Source organism: Xiphophorus hellerii, chromosome 11 (assembly GCF_003331165.1).
Source record: "Xiphophorus hellerii strain 12219 chromosome 11, Xiphophorus_hellerii-4.1, whole genome shotgun sequence".
Taxonomy (NCBI): domain Eukaryota; kingdom Metazoa; phylum Chordata; class Actinopteri; order Cyprinodontiformes; family Poeciliidae; genus Xiphophorus; species Xiphophorus hellerii.
In genome coordinates, this window is record NC_045682.1 from 19,361,839 (window position 1) to 19,377,416 (window position 15,578).

The 15,578-nt window shown below is 38.9% G+C and overlaps 3 protein-coding genes across 6 annotated transcripts in view; 1 reads left to right on the top strand and 2 right to left on the bottom strand.

The window, feature by feature from the left end:
* Positions 1–256: 256 nt before the first annotated feature.
* On the bottom strand, positions 257–2,118 carry ptrh2 (peptidyl-tRNA hydrolase 2). Its single transcript, XM_032575692.1, has 2 exons — positions 1,991–2,118; positions 257–1,115 (listed from the first exon to the last, which is right to left on the bottom strand). The coding sequence occupies exon 2, from the start codon at positions 1,106–1,108 to the stop codon at positions 596–598; it is 513 nt and encodes a 170-aa protein (XP_032431583.1). The 5' UTR covers positions 1,109–1,115; positions 1,991–2,118; the 3' UTR covers positions 257–595.
* A 4,967-nt stretch (positions 2,119–7,085) lies between these two features.
* Positions 7,086–11,339, bottom strand: LOC116728067 (kinesin heavy chain-like). Of its 2 annotated transcripts, XM_032575838.1 has the most exons (11): positions 10,540–11,335; positions 10,299–10,457; positions 10,061–10,163; positions 9,926–9,976; positions 8,752–8,805; positions 8,606–8,659; positions 8,446–8,505; positions 8,291–8,355; positions 8,119–8,170; positions 7,453–7,502; positions 7,086–7,374 (listed from the first exon to the last, which is right to left on the bottom strand). In XM_032575838.1, the coding sequence occupies exons 1-11, from the start codon at positions 10,584–10,586 to the stop codon at positions 7,158–7,160; spliced, it is 912 nt and encodes a 303-aa protein (XP_032431729.1). In that variant the 5' UTR covers positions 10,587–11,335; the 3' UTR covers positions 7,086–7,157. The 2 variants fall into 2 exon arrangements, with proteins under 2 accessions (XP_032431729.1, XP_032431728.1); XM_032575837.1 differs by having other exon boundaries at positions 7,086–7,502; positions 10,540–11,339.
* Positions 11,340–14,545: 3,206 nt separating this feature from the next.
* LOC116728189 (vacuole membrane protein 1) overlaps positions 14,546–15,578 on the top strand; it is a 75,579-nt gene continuing 74,546 nt past the window's right edge. The window contains exon 1 of one of the 3 annotated variants that reach the window (XM_032576081.1): positions 14,546–14,677. The gene's annotated coding sequence lies outside the window, so the exon portion shown is untranslated. The remainder of the gene's footprint in view (positions 14,678–15,578) is intronic. The other 2 variants (XM_032576079.1, XM_032576080.1) reach the window with 2 other exon arrangements.

Sequence of the window (15,578 nt, forward strand, 5' to 3'; positions counted from 1 at the left end):
TCCCAGTGGCCCAAATAGCCTTCCATAGTTTACAGAGGTTTCTTTGGTTATTTTATTTTCAGTACCAAGACTCGACCAATGTTGTGCAACCATTATTATTCAAAGAGCCATTCTTTCCCTAATTCTGCCCTGTTAAAATGTGAATTGTCTTTACTTCATGACTGAAATAAAGACAATTTGTAATCTTTGAAAAATATAAATGTCATTAAAAAAATATTTATATAGTTTCCAACCAAATAAGAAAAATAGGTCTGAATAGATTTCTGGTACATTTATTAGTGAATTTTTTTGTAATTAGTTCATGGAAACCTGAAAAACTTGAGACCAGCGTTTGTTTCTATATTAAAAACAGTTTGTGCTAAAAAACAAAACAAAAAAACAAACACTAAGCCAATTCAGCACTCAGAAGATACCAAAGCACCTCATGTCTGCATTGGTATCAGAACTGGATCGGTGCAACTTTGGCAAGACAAATGACTGTATGTTGAGCCCATTAGTTTGTTTATTTAGCAAACATCTGCAATCACGTCCTGTTGTAGAAACGACATGTAATTCCAGTACTGACTTCACAGTCTACGTTCAGAATGACAACATTTTAGTAGAGCTTCAAGTCTCCGGTGACGCTGTCCACCAGCTCGGCCGGACCGGGACCGATCCCCAGCACGGTGCGAGAGCCGGGTGCGATTTGAGTCCTTCCTGCATCCTGGATGAGGCTGACTGTGAGTCCCACCTCCCTGGCTCGGCCCAGCAAGTTTATCAGGGTGTCCTCGTCCGGCGCCTTCACCACCACCTTCGGCTGGCCGCAGTACTCCCACTGCCTGAGCAGCTCGGGGCTCCTGCGTTGAACCTGCTTGTAAGCGCTTACTGCGGCGTGGGAGCACTGGGCCGCCACCTTCCCTTTGCCCATCTTCAGGTCATTCCGGACCACCAGCACCATCTTGAACTCCCCGCCTTCTCCCATCACGCTGGCCTCCCCGGAGCCGTTCCCCGCCGATTTCATGAGGAGGCTCTTGGACGCGGGGCCGAGGCGGGTCCGCAGGTGCCAGCCGAGGAAGAGTCCACAGCCCAGACCGGCGGCAACGCCCAGGGGACCGTAGAGCGCATCCATGTTCAGCCTGCAGACAGTTAGAGAAAACTTACAACACACTCAAGTTTACATTACAGGCAAATTTTGATCAAGCTGCAACTTCAGGGAGGCAACAGGAACATCAGGACTGGACGTAAATGCTGTCCAAAACAACCAAAAAGTGTCCCCAAACAGCTCCGCTCCAGGGGTCACGCTGTGTGACCTGGACAAGTCTACTGTTTCATGTTGGGTAGTAAATAAATCAATCCTTTATTTATCTGCTAAAAGTTTTAAACGCTTCAATTCTACTTCCCGTTACTCCAGATACCCAATGTTCCTACATTCCTTAATAAACATGTATAAAGAAAAACGTATACTACATTTAAATATGTTAAAAAGGGGGTGCCACCAACGAAGAAGAAGAAGTTGGAAGCTACATAAGGGGTGATTCCTCAACATCAGAACTGGTCCAGGTCATAAACTATAATACTTTGTTTCTTCAAACCTGAACTAATTTGTTCTATACCAACAGAAAACTAAACGGCTGATTTATTATTGCTAGCCTGTCATGAAGGTGAATTGTGACTGAAGGTGAATTGTATTAAGTGATTTTTTAATTATTTCCACTTGCAGATTCTGTTAATGAATGGGGTTCATCACAGTGAGTTGAAGATAACTACAGCCCTCTTCGATTCAGTTCATTTCAGATTTGATAACACAGAGCAGCACACTTTTTAAGGATTGGACTAGTCCATGAATTGACCAGCAGTTCCTGATCTGAAACAGAAACTAGCCGTGCTAGTTAGCTAACTAGTTAGCTTCCAGACTACACACACCGGAGCGTCTCTGACCTATGATCGTATTTCCAAAGATTTAAAGCGTTAACTGTAAGCTGAACTTATTTACACGGAAAATGTTTCATACCTGCGACTCTATGAGCGGCACTGAAAGCACGGAAGGAGTTTCATCGCGCGGATTCTTCTTCTTCTGGAGTTTAGCGGCAGCTGACTTCCCCTGACGTTGCGATGTTGCCCCCTACTGCTTAACCTGTGCAGTCCGGTCTTAAAGCTCCAGTTCGTCGACTGAAGGTGGAAGTGTAGCTTCTTCTTGTTCTCTTTCATGTTCACAAACATATACCACAAAGCCTGAACCTCTTAATCTAATCGTATCATGTTTAAAAACGAAACTAACTTTTGCATTGTTTAACCAAGCATGTAGATGGAACTCAGAATAAGTTCCCAGCTCTTGTTCCTGGTTCATTTTTGTCCTCTTTAGTTTTTACTGGCAGTTCTCTGAATTTCTCCTTAGAGAAGCTTCTGCAACTCATCTTTTTTGGCTTGTAGGGCTTATGAGCCTAACACCACAGCTCTTTGGATCACTGTACAGATAATACCAACATTTATTCAGGACAACTAAAAGCAGCACAAAACAACTAGTGGTGCTTTTGTAGCATTTATAAATAAATGGTAACACTTTATTTGGCAGGGTGTGCATAAGACTGGCATGACGCTGCCCTAAACATGACATAACATCTGTCATGACCACGAAGGAGTCTTTATGAATGTCTACACCTGTTGTGATGACGTGTCATTTGGTAAATTACACTTTTAAAGCAAAGTTGATCTAAAAGTTGTATTAAAAGTCCATTGAAAGTGCCAGCTTTGCATGATTCTGTAAATAATGGCACTTTAATACAAAATTGGCGCTATTAATTTACTTTCAGTGCAACTTTCAGAGCAACTTTGTATGAAAAGTGTCATTATTTACTGAATGACACTTCATGACAACAATCACAGACACTGATAGACTCCTTCATCTTTATGACAGTGTCATGTCAGCCTTATGCACACACAGTCAAATAAAGTGTTACTAGTCTGATTTTTATAAAAAAAACAAAGATCCCATTTCTCTCCCAGAGCTTCTGAGTTAGTGATCCTCTGCTGTCTAAAACTGCATCAAAGGTTGCTTTGAGGTTTTACCTCATTCTGGTCAGTAAAAATCGTGAACGCAATTTGTTTTATGTCTTCAAGGAGAATTTAGAATTAAGCATACAAGATAATATAATGTTGTCTTTTAAAGATATTAATAACTTTTACCACACTGGTTATTTGTGACCCCAATCTTGAGTAGCTATTTATTATCACTGTTGTTATTATTTCATTGCTACTGTTCGTTAGTAGCCCTGAGGTGGAATGGCAACCCGGCCTTTTGCCCGATGACCGCTGGAGACAGGCACCAGCTCCCCTCACGATCCTGCAGGAATGAACATGTTTAGATAATGAATAGATGTAGGTTTACTATTTTGTTATTATAACAGTATTTCAGCAACAACAAAATGACAGGGTTTTCCCCAGTGTATTATAAGCCTGGCGGCCCGCCAAGCTTTATTTCCCCCCCCCTCCCCTCCAGGCTAAGCGTTACTCTTTCATGTTTTTAGAAAAAGCTGGAAGCCTGGACCAATCACACCACTGGCAATTGGTAAACAATAGACATCAAATCTGTAAATTTGATGTCTATTGTTTTCTATTTTTAATAAATTAGAAAAAAAAAGAAAGAAAGGAAAACCACATTGTCATAATGGGATATTTGTGTGTACAATTTTGAGAATGAATGTTAATACAATTTGAATTAAGGCTGTAACATAAGTCAAGTTTTTTTAAGAGCATCAAATAAGTAACATCTGTGTGGTATCCACAGCACAAGCTGAACATCAGACAAAGCCCACAAAGCAGGAGGCACTTAAGGAGGGACAAACCAGTGTCAGGTTTCAAGAAAAAGCAGAAGAAGGGAGGAGGGGCCAAACACAGTAAGTGCAAGAGAGACCAGACTTTTGAGCAAACTGTGGGAAAAGTGAGGGTGTTTAAGAATCTCACTAGAAAAAGTTTATATAGTATGACACTATTCACACAATTATTATTCAAGCTTTATTTTTGAGGATTGTTTTTATTAATCACCAACTACAGTGCTTTTAGTTAATCAGCCTAAAAATGTAATAAACCTCAAAAATATGAATGTTGAGGAAAGTAAAAGTGATTGTTTGCCTTTCTCTAAAAGCACATGTGCAATCATCGGGCATCTCTTATCGTGCAGATTTTTTTTTTATCCAACTAAATGAAAACAACTCTAAATTTCGTTAGTTTATTTAGAAGTATTTCATTGTCTTAAATCAACACAGTCATAGAACATAATCCCTGAGTGATGTTCTGGTCTGCACTCCATACCAGCTGGGGGCGGTAATGCTCTAATTTTGTTGTTTGCCAACTGCCAATAAGGATAAAAGAAGAAGGAGAAAAAGAAGAGCAGGCTCTTTTCACCTCAGCTTCCGCGTTCGGGGAAAAGCGGCTCAATCGTTTCCGATCTATTGAAAAAGGCTCTTTACACTGGGTATTTGCAGGGCTTGTCCAAGGTAACAATTAATGATGTACATCGATCCGAAGCCCCGACAAGTAAGCTGGAGAAAGGTTTTAAGATGTTCGCCTCGTTATACACAGATACGAAGGTGAGTTTTACTTTCTTTAAACTTTGTGGCTAACATTAGCTTTAGCTTATGCTAGACATTTTTCTTGTAAAAATGTGCTATTTAAGTATCTAAACATTTTTCATCCATTCTAACGGACAATGTTTTTACCTTATGTTTAAGTATATTACGTGCGTTTATTGTTGTTAGTGTCAGAGACCAAGTAACGGGGGATTTTACGGTTCAGGCTTTTTGCTTCTGAAGCCTGAGGAACAACAAGCCCATATCTTAACAGTAGAGCAGCTCTGGTGTCAGAGTTCTAGTTCAGCTGACTGTTCAGGTTCAAAGTTGTTGCTTTTAGAAAAATATGGCCGTGTTCCTTAAGGTCTCCGTGTTATTTCGCTTTATTAGTTTTGCATGCTTCTTGTGAAGCAGGACGGTGTTTACAGCAGTGTGTACAGGCGGATCAGTTGCTAGGCTGTCTGGCTCTGGTCTGCTCTCTCGTTCCCATAAACTCTTTCAGGCTGAATACAGAAGTGATTCCATGGAAATAACACAGGAGGCTCCTTTACCTTCTGCTTTAGGCTGAAGAAGTTGATCCGGAGTGAAGTGAAGGCTGTAAACTTTGCTGTGCGGCGTTAGCTTTAACTGGTAGCGACGAATATTTACAAGCCACCCTCTTCTTAATTCAGGATCGCTTGGAAATCCATGAAAACTTAAAAGCCCATTATATTAGGAAGACAACAATGTTCATAGTATTGTTTTATTTGCGTCTGAAATAAGACTTGGTCTTTTCTAGCTGTCATGGTAACTCAAAGCGGAAAAAAGAGCCGCATTTGCGCATGCGGTTGTGGCGTCAGCGCGGCAGGTGCAAAGAGCCCATTCCCCCATCAGGAGTGATGCCCGTTTATAAGAAGGATCATTTGGTGCCTTGATTGCAACTCAGTAATTAAACAGGTCAAGGGAAGATGACAGAAACAGTGTGGAGAAGAAAAAAAAGGGCAGGTGACTTTATAGCATGCCAAAGGAAAGTTGGCATCACAAAAAAAAAGGCAAATTAAAGATGGAAACTACATCCAGAATATATTTTTGTCATGCAGGTGTAATTAATACTTTATATATAAATGAGGAAAACATCCTACAGAAAAATGTGACTTGTCTTCAAGAGGAGACAGTGGAACATGTTTTATTGTTCTGCACCAATTATTCATCTGAGAGAACTAAACAGGTTTGTCATTTACATGAACTGTTGGACAAAGTCTTTATTTCTAAGTCTTTTTCATTTCTTGAGGTACCTTAAGAAGATAAAATTAATGGTGAATTTGTTTTGTTTTGTATTTATAAATCTGTCTAGTATAAATTTACCATCCTGATCCATGCTCCATTCCAGTAGGTGGCAGTAATACACCTACTGGTATTACTGCCAGTAGGGAATACTCCATACTCCACCTACTGGTATGGAGTACCAGTAGGTGTTTCTTGCCAACTCCCATTAAAAAAAAAAAAAAATCATTTGCCGCTAAACGATTTAAAGGTGCCGGTAGTTTCAAGAATCACCTGCTTGTTTCCCGGTGTCAAGTATTCTCTTTAACCTTTCTCCGGCTGTGTCTTCAAGTTGGATCTTCCCAATTCGGCTGAAATATATATTTTTTCCTGGCATGTGAGCTCGGACACCGTCGCTTACCTTCCTCCCAAACACTCCAGACACATCACCATGAGAACTTGGCCTCCTTTCCCAAAGGGACAACCCTGCCAACAATTGGTAAGAAATCCTCTCTGCTCTGTTGAGAAATCCACCAGTGAATTTGCCAAAGTCTAATTTGGTCTCCTTTACAGTCTTTGCTGAATCTTGGCCCTCTGAAAACTCTGGTTTTGCACATTTACCATCTTGTATATTGGAAATGTCCTTATTTTCAGTCATTGTGTTTAGTGGTTGTTTTAACATGTGGGTTGAAAAGCTTCCTGAAATCATGAGTTTGACTTTTGGGTAAATATTAAGCATTGCAACAGAGTAGTTTGTCTCCTGTGTGGATGTTCATGTGTGTTTTAAAACAGATTTCAGGCTAAATATTTTTTCACAAGCGTAACCACAGAACGGTTTCATTACATTAATTACACATGTAATTCATGTGTTTTAAAACGGAGTTTTTGCTAAATGTTTTACCACAGTATAAAAACCAAAATGGCTTTTCCTAGTTAGTTCTTGTATGTTTAAATTTGACTTTTGTGTATATCTTGTACACCAAACACCACAACCTAATGAGTTTTGCTATTCTGGTTGTGCATGTCTATCCATTTTTTATTTATTTTTTTTGTAACAACTTTTACCACACTCAAACCTAAACATTTTATGACGTATTTGTGCATTCCTCTGTGGGTTTACATTTTTCTTTAATATTTAACTGAACCCTGTTCTTGTTAAATTATTTTCCCGCACCCAGAGCTACTCAGTGGTCTTTCTAACAGCATTTAATGGTATGAATCCTGGAATGTGTATCTCACATTCTTTGTGTGCATCAATCTTCTACCACCAAATAAAGCACTAAGACAACTGAAACTGTAATTTTTATTACGGTTTTATTTTAACCCATTTCTTTTTTTGTCCATTCCCATGGCTTATACCATGTATGTGGATCAAAAAACAGGGGTAACAATATAGTTCAGTTCTCCGTAGGGCTCCAGAAACTCAAATGCTACCATCCACAAGTTGCAGTTCGAATCAGAAACTCTGCAGCTAGACGCCAGGAATAACAAAATGACTACAAAAAAGATGAAAAAGAGAATGATGTATCCTGCTGCCTTGACTCCTCTCTGCAGGATCCTAGCACCATACTCCGGCCAGCTGAACGGACTAAAAATATATATATTAAAATGAGTCATTTTAATTAGATTTGGTTTTTTTTTTGTCTGTATTGAGGGATATAAGTACCATTCTCTTGAGGTTACAGAAATCAAGTCATCCTTGTAGTAATCTTCTTCCTGCAAAGACAACAGCAGATTGGAGCATTGGCTTCACATGTTAGCGGTGTCAGTGCTTTGACATGTGGACATCCATCAGGTCTACTTTAAAACACTGAAAGTGAGTTACAGGCCAAATAGCAGTGACACTGTCATCTTCAGGGTTTTGTGTGTGATTGTCATACTTTGAATTCTCAAAGACAGCCATGAAGAGGATGATGACAATCTCCAGAGGTTCAATAATTGCTAAAATGTTAGTCAAATTGTGATGTGGGAAACCAAAGAGAAATTATGAAGTGGAACTCTTTTTAAAAAATCAAATTATCCCCAAAATTCCAGATTAAGACTAAGAGCTTTGTCAATTTTAAATTTTTTAAAATTGACTTACACTGATGCAAAGCTGTAACGTCTCTACAAATCTAATTACAAATGTTCTAATTCTCAGGTAAATAAATATTTACAGGCAGTGATCACTTGCAGTACTAAAGTACAAGAAGGAATTATAGCAACCCACTAAAAAGAAGTTTTTATAGTTATAGTGTGAAACATGGTTATGATTTTAAATGGCCATTCGAGACAAATAATCTCAGTAAGGAGGGATTTTCTTGGTAGATGTAGATTTGTAGTCGTGTATTACCTTTACCACTGAATGTAGGACCTCTGTGCCTGGTTCGTATTTCACCACCGTTCTGTAAAAACCAAAGAAAAACAGGATGGAAGACGAGACGAACTCGGCTGATTGTCGAATGCAAAGCTTTAGAAACTCATTCTCCGGTTCTACCACTACGAGTTGACGAGTCGGTACTCACAGGATCTGTTCCTCCTGAATGTCTTTCAGATTTTTCTCCAGGAGGTGAATTTCATCTCTGAGTTCCTGCAGAAAGATTAAACGTCAAAACATCACAGGGATGATCGGATCTAGCATTTAAAGATTCTGTCGCAAAATTGTAATTATCATAGATACCTCAATGACGCCGGCATATCTTTCTATCTTCTTTTTCTTGTCACCCTCCATCTCAGACAGCTGATGGAGAGACATTCAGATGAATGTTTTTATTAAGTCATGTTAAAAGCGAAGCCAATTAACTTTTCATAACTAGAATCATTCATTGCCGTATTCTTACTCTCTCTATTTGGGTGTCTTTGTTATGCAGGGCTGCCAGGATCTTCTGGTTTTCCTTTATTATTCAGTGAAACGAAGGACAAAAGTGACCCATCCAAGAGGCAAAATAATATATGAAACATGAATTGAAATGAAGTAAAAGTTTACCTTGATTATATTCTCAGCTGTTTCCTCCTGATGGTTCTTTGAAAGCTCTTCAAGCTGAAGCAGATCAGAGTGAGAGCGTTTCAGAAGAGGATGGAAATAACTTCACATCGGCAGAGCCAGACAAAGGTGCTTGTATGTGTGTGTGTATATATATATACACACACACACACACACGCACACGCGCACACACACACACACACACACACACACACACACACACACACACACACACACACATATATATATATATATTTCTGAGGCCACTGTTTAGGGGCCAAATTTGGCGCTGCCATGATTATTTATGTTGCCTAGAACTTCAAGATAAGAGCTGTTTACGTATTTTACCCAATCAACTCTGATTTGCATAATGCCAAATGAAATCAATGTGAAAATATGTTGAGCGTTATTTCATTTTAACAAGTGCTTATTGACTACAGAGAAAGCAATAATATTTGAACAGTTTTATAGGTCGTTTTATTAATGCGTTTGGTCGGCCGTGGCGCAAAATGAAAATGAGTTGAAACAGCAAAAAGTTAAATTTGACACAGATAATAGATCTAACATTTTTATATTTGTTGTTTGAGAATGAGAATACTGTTAAATTTAATTTGACAGTTTCCGCATAGATGAATCGTTTTAAATGGCTTAAAATGTAAGTTTTAAATTAATTGAGTTGGTAAAAGTGCACAAAATAATCTTTCCTGCATGACTATTGTTAAAGTGGCAGTATTATTATTATCTGGGCACTCAGTGCCATTTTGTAGCACAATCACGTATCTGTTACCTTCAGCTATAAAATACTATATTTAAAAGCAGTTAAACAAATTTAGCGCCTTAAAATCGGGCCTCTGCCTCTTTAAAATCTCCTGCTTTATCTGAAACTCCGCCTTCAGGGAGTCATGACATCACTCCTCTATTAACCCTTTAATAATTCTTTTTCCAGTGTTGCACGGAGTATAATGAGATCAACACAGTTCCACCAGGTGTTCGCTAATTGCTGCTGGCTAGTCTAGAGGAGCCGAGTAGGGGAGCCGTGGACTGACCTTGGGTCAGCCCTGGTTACATGTTTATATGAACATTGTTGGGGGTTTCCCTGCAGTCTTTAATGCTGCGTTAGCATTTACCAAGATGTCAGTTTCTCTAAACACTTTGTTTGTGAGAAATCTTCCCGTACCTCAACAGCCAGCTGTTGGTTTTCCTCCTTCATCTTCTCCAGATAATCTTCCTGCGTAGAACAAAGTCAAACAACCGGCATTAAATCTGGTGTCTGCCAGGACTGTAATTTACACATTTAAGGTTAATCACTTACCATTTCTCTAATCTGAACTTTTTTCTCTTCTAAATCTTTCTGGCGCATCAGTTCTTTATTCTTCTCTATTGATATCTTCTCATTTTCTGTCTGTTCTTTTAACCTGAAAACAATAAACGGTTCTTTAAGAGAAACATCATGCTCATTATAGAAACTAGATTTCTTGTGTCATTTTAATGTCATGGTTTCTGTGAAAACCAACCAAACAAAAAGTTTTATTGAGTTTACTCTTGCTTACTCTTTGATTTTGTTGGTCAGGTTTTGATTTTCTTGCTCCAGTTCTCCCATCAGCTCCTCTGTTATTTGGCCTTGATCCACTAGTTTTTCATAGAGCTCCTTTGTCAGTCTGTGTTGTTTTAAAGCCAGATCATATCGTTTACCAAGGTCTTTGATTTCTCTGCATAGAACACCAGAATGCATGCAAGTTGATCATCATTCAGTTGAAAAAAAACAAGCATACGGTTTCACTGGGCACTTACACAGTGGCGGGAGCCTCTTCATCAACGACAATGTAAGCTTCCTCCATTTTGTTTCTCTGGTTTGCGTTTGTCTACAGTGTACCGAACTGTCCTACTCTTGACTGATGTTCGCCTCTCTGTATTACAGTCTGCTCTGTCTTGGAGCTGTGACTTCACCGAGCCCGGTTCCATTCCCCGTGACCTCACAGCTGCATTCGGATGTTTAAACATGGCTGAAAAATCCGAATGAATCTCCCTGGGTTACAATCCAAACATCAACTCTTTTTCTATTTTTAATACGATGGAAAATAAGCGCTCACATGGGTGTTTTTCACAAACTGCTCAGTCACAGCAACAGGGTAGCTTTAACAGCTGCACAGTTGATGAACACTATATTAAAACGTTCTCACTTATGAAAACTAACAAGCATTAAAAGCCTTTGAGTTGAGCTACGTTGAAGGAGTCAAGTGTTAGCTAACGCTGCCGTCTGTTGAGGGAAGTGAGGATTATCTGTAATTAGACTACACGTGTAGTGGGAGTGAAACAAAGACACAGTGATTTGATGTCAAATAAAATATGTTTCAGTTTATGGTGAAACTGTAAAGCACAGACACACCAGTAGGTGGCAGCAGTAGAGGATATTTGGCTGTCCATATATCTTATAGGGGAGTTTATTCTACTACCCTATGAAATGAAAGCAGTGCAATTTTAAAATACTTTGTTTATCTCAAAAGGAAATTTCTCAAATGAAATACGTATGTTGACTAAGTTATTTTTATACTTGTATTGAGAGTTTGATCATTTATGTAGTTTTATTTAAAATGTTTGTGGATTTTGCAACAAATTTTTGTGTTTTTGTTTTTGTTTGTTTGTTTTCCCAACATTAAAGCTGCATTGCTCTCTCAAACACACAACAACATTACATTTAGACTGGTTTAAATAAACAAAATGGCAGTATTTATGATTCAGAATGTAATTCTAATATGAAAATTATATTTAGAAATCTCAATTCTTCTAAGTTCCATGGTAAACTTGCACACAAATCTTGCACAATTTTAAGGGACACAAATATTTTAAAAAACAAAACAAAAAAAAGTGATCACATCATAGTGAAAATCTCTTATTTCATTTTTTTCTTTTACATTAAATTAAATAAATTGTATTTTTGTAGCCTTCTCTGTCATTCTCTGAATATTTTGCTATCAGTGGTTGTTTTTCAAATCTAGCTTTACATTTTATTCAGCACAAAATGTCGAGAGATCATTCGGAGCCAAAAGCTTGATGTTTTTAGTGAACCGAGCAGTAAATATTTTTATACCAGTTTGTTTTCATTGTTTTATAATTGTTATGTATTAATGTTCATTTTCAAACCTGACCTCTAAAGTAGGGGAACAATCCAAAACACATGCAACAAATTGTAACCACCAGATAGTTTGACCTATTTAAAGCCAATTCTAAAGAAAATATGGGCGGATTGAAGCTTTTGCAAAAACGATCTCTGCTCTGAGTCGCCCGGTTTTAAATCCAACGCTAATTTCAGATGCCCTCAACCACCTTACAGTAATCTCTCCTCAGAACACATAACAGGGAATTTCTAAGAAAATGGAAACTGATCTGATATGGGTGGCGCTGATTCAAGGCAGCCAGCAGAGGCTACACTTGCTACACATATCAGCCTCTTCTTGTTTTCAAACAGTTAACGATATTCATTTCTGCTGACCCCAATATGCACGCTCTGCACACATGGGGTAAAACTTATAAAGGAGTCATTGCCTTCGTCAGTGTTTCATCTTTCCATAAGTTTGAAAATCAGAATTGAGATCTTGTTTAATGAAACCCAGGTGTGGCCTGCTGCACTGCAGAAACTGGATAAATCCAGTGCTGTAAAGCTGTTGTCACTCTTATTCTACCACATATGTTGAGCTGTCTGAAAATCTGCCTCTCTTGAGTCTAAACATGCAGTATTTTTTCCCCCCTGTGTTTGGTACGTTGTGCCACTTTTTTGTTTCAGGCATGTGTTCTACTTTGCCAGTATAGTAGGTTGGTTATGCAGTAACATCATGGTGTCATTTTAATTTCCCCCCCCCCATACTTGAAGAGCAAAAGATCAACGGGTAAGAAAGTCCAGTGCTCTGTTAATCAGTTCAAACATATCGTTGAAATTGATCAGAGAATTGGTTGCAAAGCACTTCAAGCATTCAGCATGCCGAGGTGAATGAATGTTCTTTAGTGTCGATATTATAGTTATGTTTTAATGGTTATTTGCCTTTTCAGATTTCCTTGTTTTTTTGCTCAAGGTTACAAACTGATGGCTAGACATTCTCCCTCAGGATTTTGCTTTGGAAACAGAGTTCATGATGTCGGTTTCGTGTCAAGTTAAATGGGACACACTCCTTGTCCTCCTTTGTCCCATCAATCAACTCAATACTCTGCAAAATGTCTTGTGGACATCAAGCTGTTTTTGACTAACGTGAGAAAGCTCTTCATGTTCTTTATGGCCATCAGTGGTTTTGTCCTCACAACTCTCCCATGGATGCCATCTTTGCCCAGTCTCTTCCTTATTGTTGGTTCATGAACCCTGACCTTGACTATCGCAGCAAGGACTGCAGTACTTTAGCTGTGGTTCTGGATGAGTTGTTAATGTGCTCATTTTTATAGCCCAGCCAGTCCTGGGAAGATTCACTACTTTCATGCCCTCTCCATTAGTGGGTAATGGCTCTCACTGTGCTTTGATGGCGTCCATGAGTCTAAGAAATGTCTTTGTAACCATTTCTGGACTGAAAGTCTCATTTGGACTTGTTTTTTTTTTCAAGGCACAATGCAACCTTTGAGATGATTTAACCTACTTCATAATTTGGGTTATTTAACTGGTCATAAGAGAAATAAAATGGTGGTTAATTTTTCAAAGTCATACCTTCACAAAGTTATTCGTCCATTTATGAAAATTTTGCTTTGGAGCTAAATATTTAGCTTGCTAGCAAATTTGGCGCTATAAATTTAGCTTGAACATGGTTAGCTAACACGGCTAGCTTTCTAACTAAATATTTTGGAGATAATTATTTAGGTTGCTTACTAAATATTAAATTTGTAGCTTATGGAAGCCCATTTCTGCCACTCTGCTAAAAAAAAGAAAATCTCATAATTATTACTTGGCTATCTCATTATTATGAGATTGTATCCCATAATAATGAGATATAATCTCATTAGAATGACTTAGGAGTTAGCTCTCTGGTAATAGTGACTTATGAGAGAGTATCTCATATAGCTACAGTAAGTCATAATTATGATTTGTTTCCTTTTTTTGTTTTTTTTATCAGAGTGGCGGAAACGGGCTTCCGTAGGTGCTAAATGTTTAGCTCGTAAGCTAAATATTTAGCTTGCAGCATACGCATTAAGGTTGATTTATTATTCAGTATTGCTTTTCTACAAGGGCCAGGTTAATTAACATAACTTTCCTTTCACGTAAAAGAACTAGCTCTATTTTCCCGGAGCCTTATATGTGCTGTAGGTATGATGGATCAAAGTCGCGACGCTCATGCCGCCAAAAAAATCCATGACAGGCCGACTTCGCCGGAGATCAAATTGCATGTCCTACAGTATCGGTTACCCGGAAAGGCGATGCCGGAGCATGAGGTACAAGCTGGACGTCTTTGCATGTCAGGAAATGAATATATGACAGAAAGACGGCAGTGTGACAGGCGTACTGAAATACATCTGAGGACTACAGCTTTGACCTGAAAACTGTGAAGTCCTGTGGTCAGTCTGGGAGTTAGCTGCTCTCTCTTTGCCCATTTGCCGTTCGCTCCCTCGCTGCAAGAAGCCCAGCAGAGAACTGGTGCATGTTTGAAGTGTGCTCCAGGAAAGTCACCCACTTATTTATAGACCTTTAATTAGACTGGCTCTCTTGGGGTTGGACTGGGCAAATGATGAGATCTCCCCCTCTTTTTGTGTCTCTTTTCTATCAGCCCCCCCTTTCTCCCTCAGCCACCCTGTATCAGTACTCCATCCTTCGCTGGCCCCCTTCATCACCACACCCTGTACTCCAGTTATGATGCATTTCATGGGTAACATACTGTTGCCCTATATTACCCAGTACACCTCCAACTCAGTGGCTTTATTTGAGCTCAGAGGTCTTTGAGAAAGCAACACCAGCTGAACGGTGAGTTTCCTCTCTGCACGATGCAACGCTTTAACACACAACACTGTTATATACAAGGCCTGTCTTTGCTTTACACTCTGGTGAATTTATAAACTCCCTTCAGTGTTTGCTGCTGTTTGAAACGTGATTACAGCTTATTGAATTCCTCATCCTGGACTTTGTATGCGTCCTGCGTTGAGGTTGATGTTGTCTCCCATGCCGGAGTTACTCAACAGGTCCGGGTTGTTTTGGAAGGAGAGGGATTGCGCAATCTCTGGAGCAGGGCTGTGCTACTGTGCCTCTCACAGCCAGGAGTGGTGTTATGAAACAATTTATTAGGCATCGCTTTTGGTGAAGTAGCTGTTCTATATCGCAGATAACATGCCACGTAAACAGGGTCATGTTTTTGCGTGGACTATTCTCATGACTGAAGTTGGAACCAGGATATTTTACACTAAAGAACACCTGCTTTGCTTCACAGCCTTAAAAAACTAATTACAGGGTTTCTTGAGAACAACTATTAAGGTGTGGTGTGTACCGAAGATTTAAAAGCTGATGAAAAGCCTTTGTTTATAGTTCCTTTCGAAAGCCCATAGTCCTGAAATACGTCATATGTTTTTAAAATTATTTTCACCTGTGTTATAATGGTATTCATATGACTGCAAGGTGAAATACTCTAAAATCAAACCTCAAGAAAAAAAATCTCAGAATGGATCTACAATTTCAAATGAGCATCAATCTCTGCTCGCTGCAACACACATAACACACACATATATCTATCTATACATCTTTCTTTTTTTATTTAATTTGAATTCCATAACTTAGAACTTCCTCCTTTCACCTTAACAATATTGCCAAAATGAGAGATATTGTGGTTCATAAGCTGGTTCATAAAGTTGTTGCTTCAAAGTTGGACTGCTGA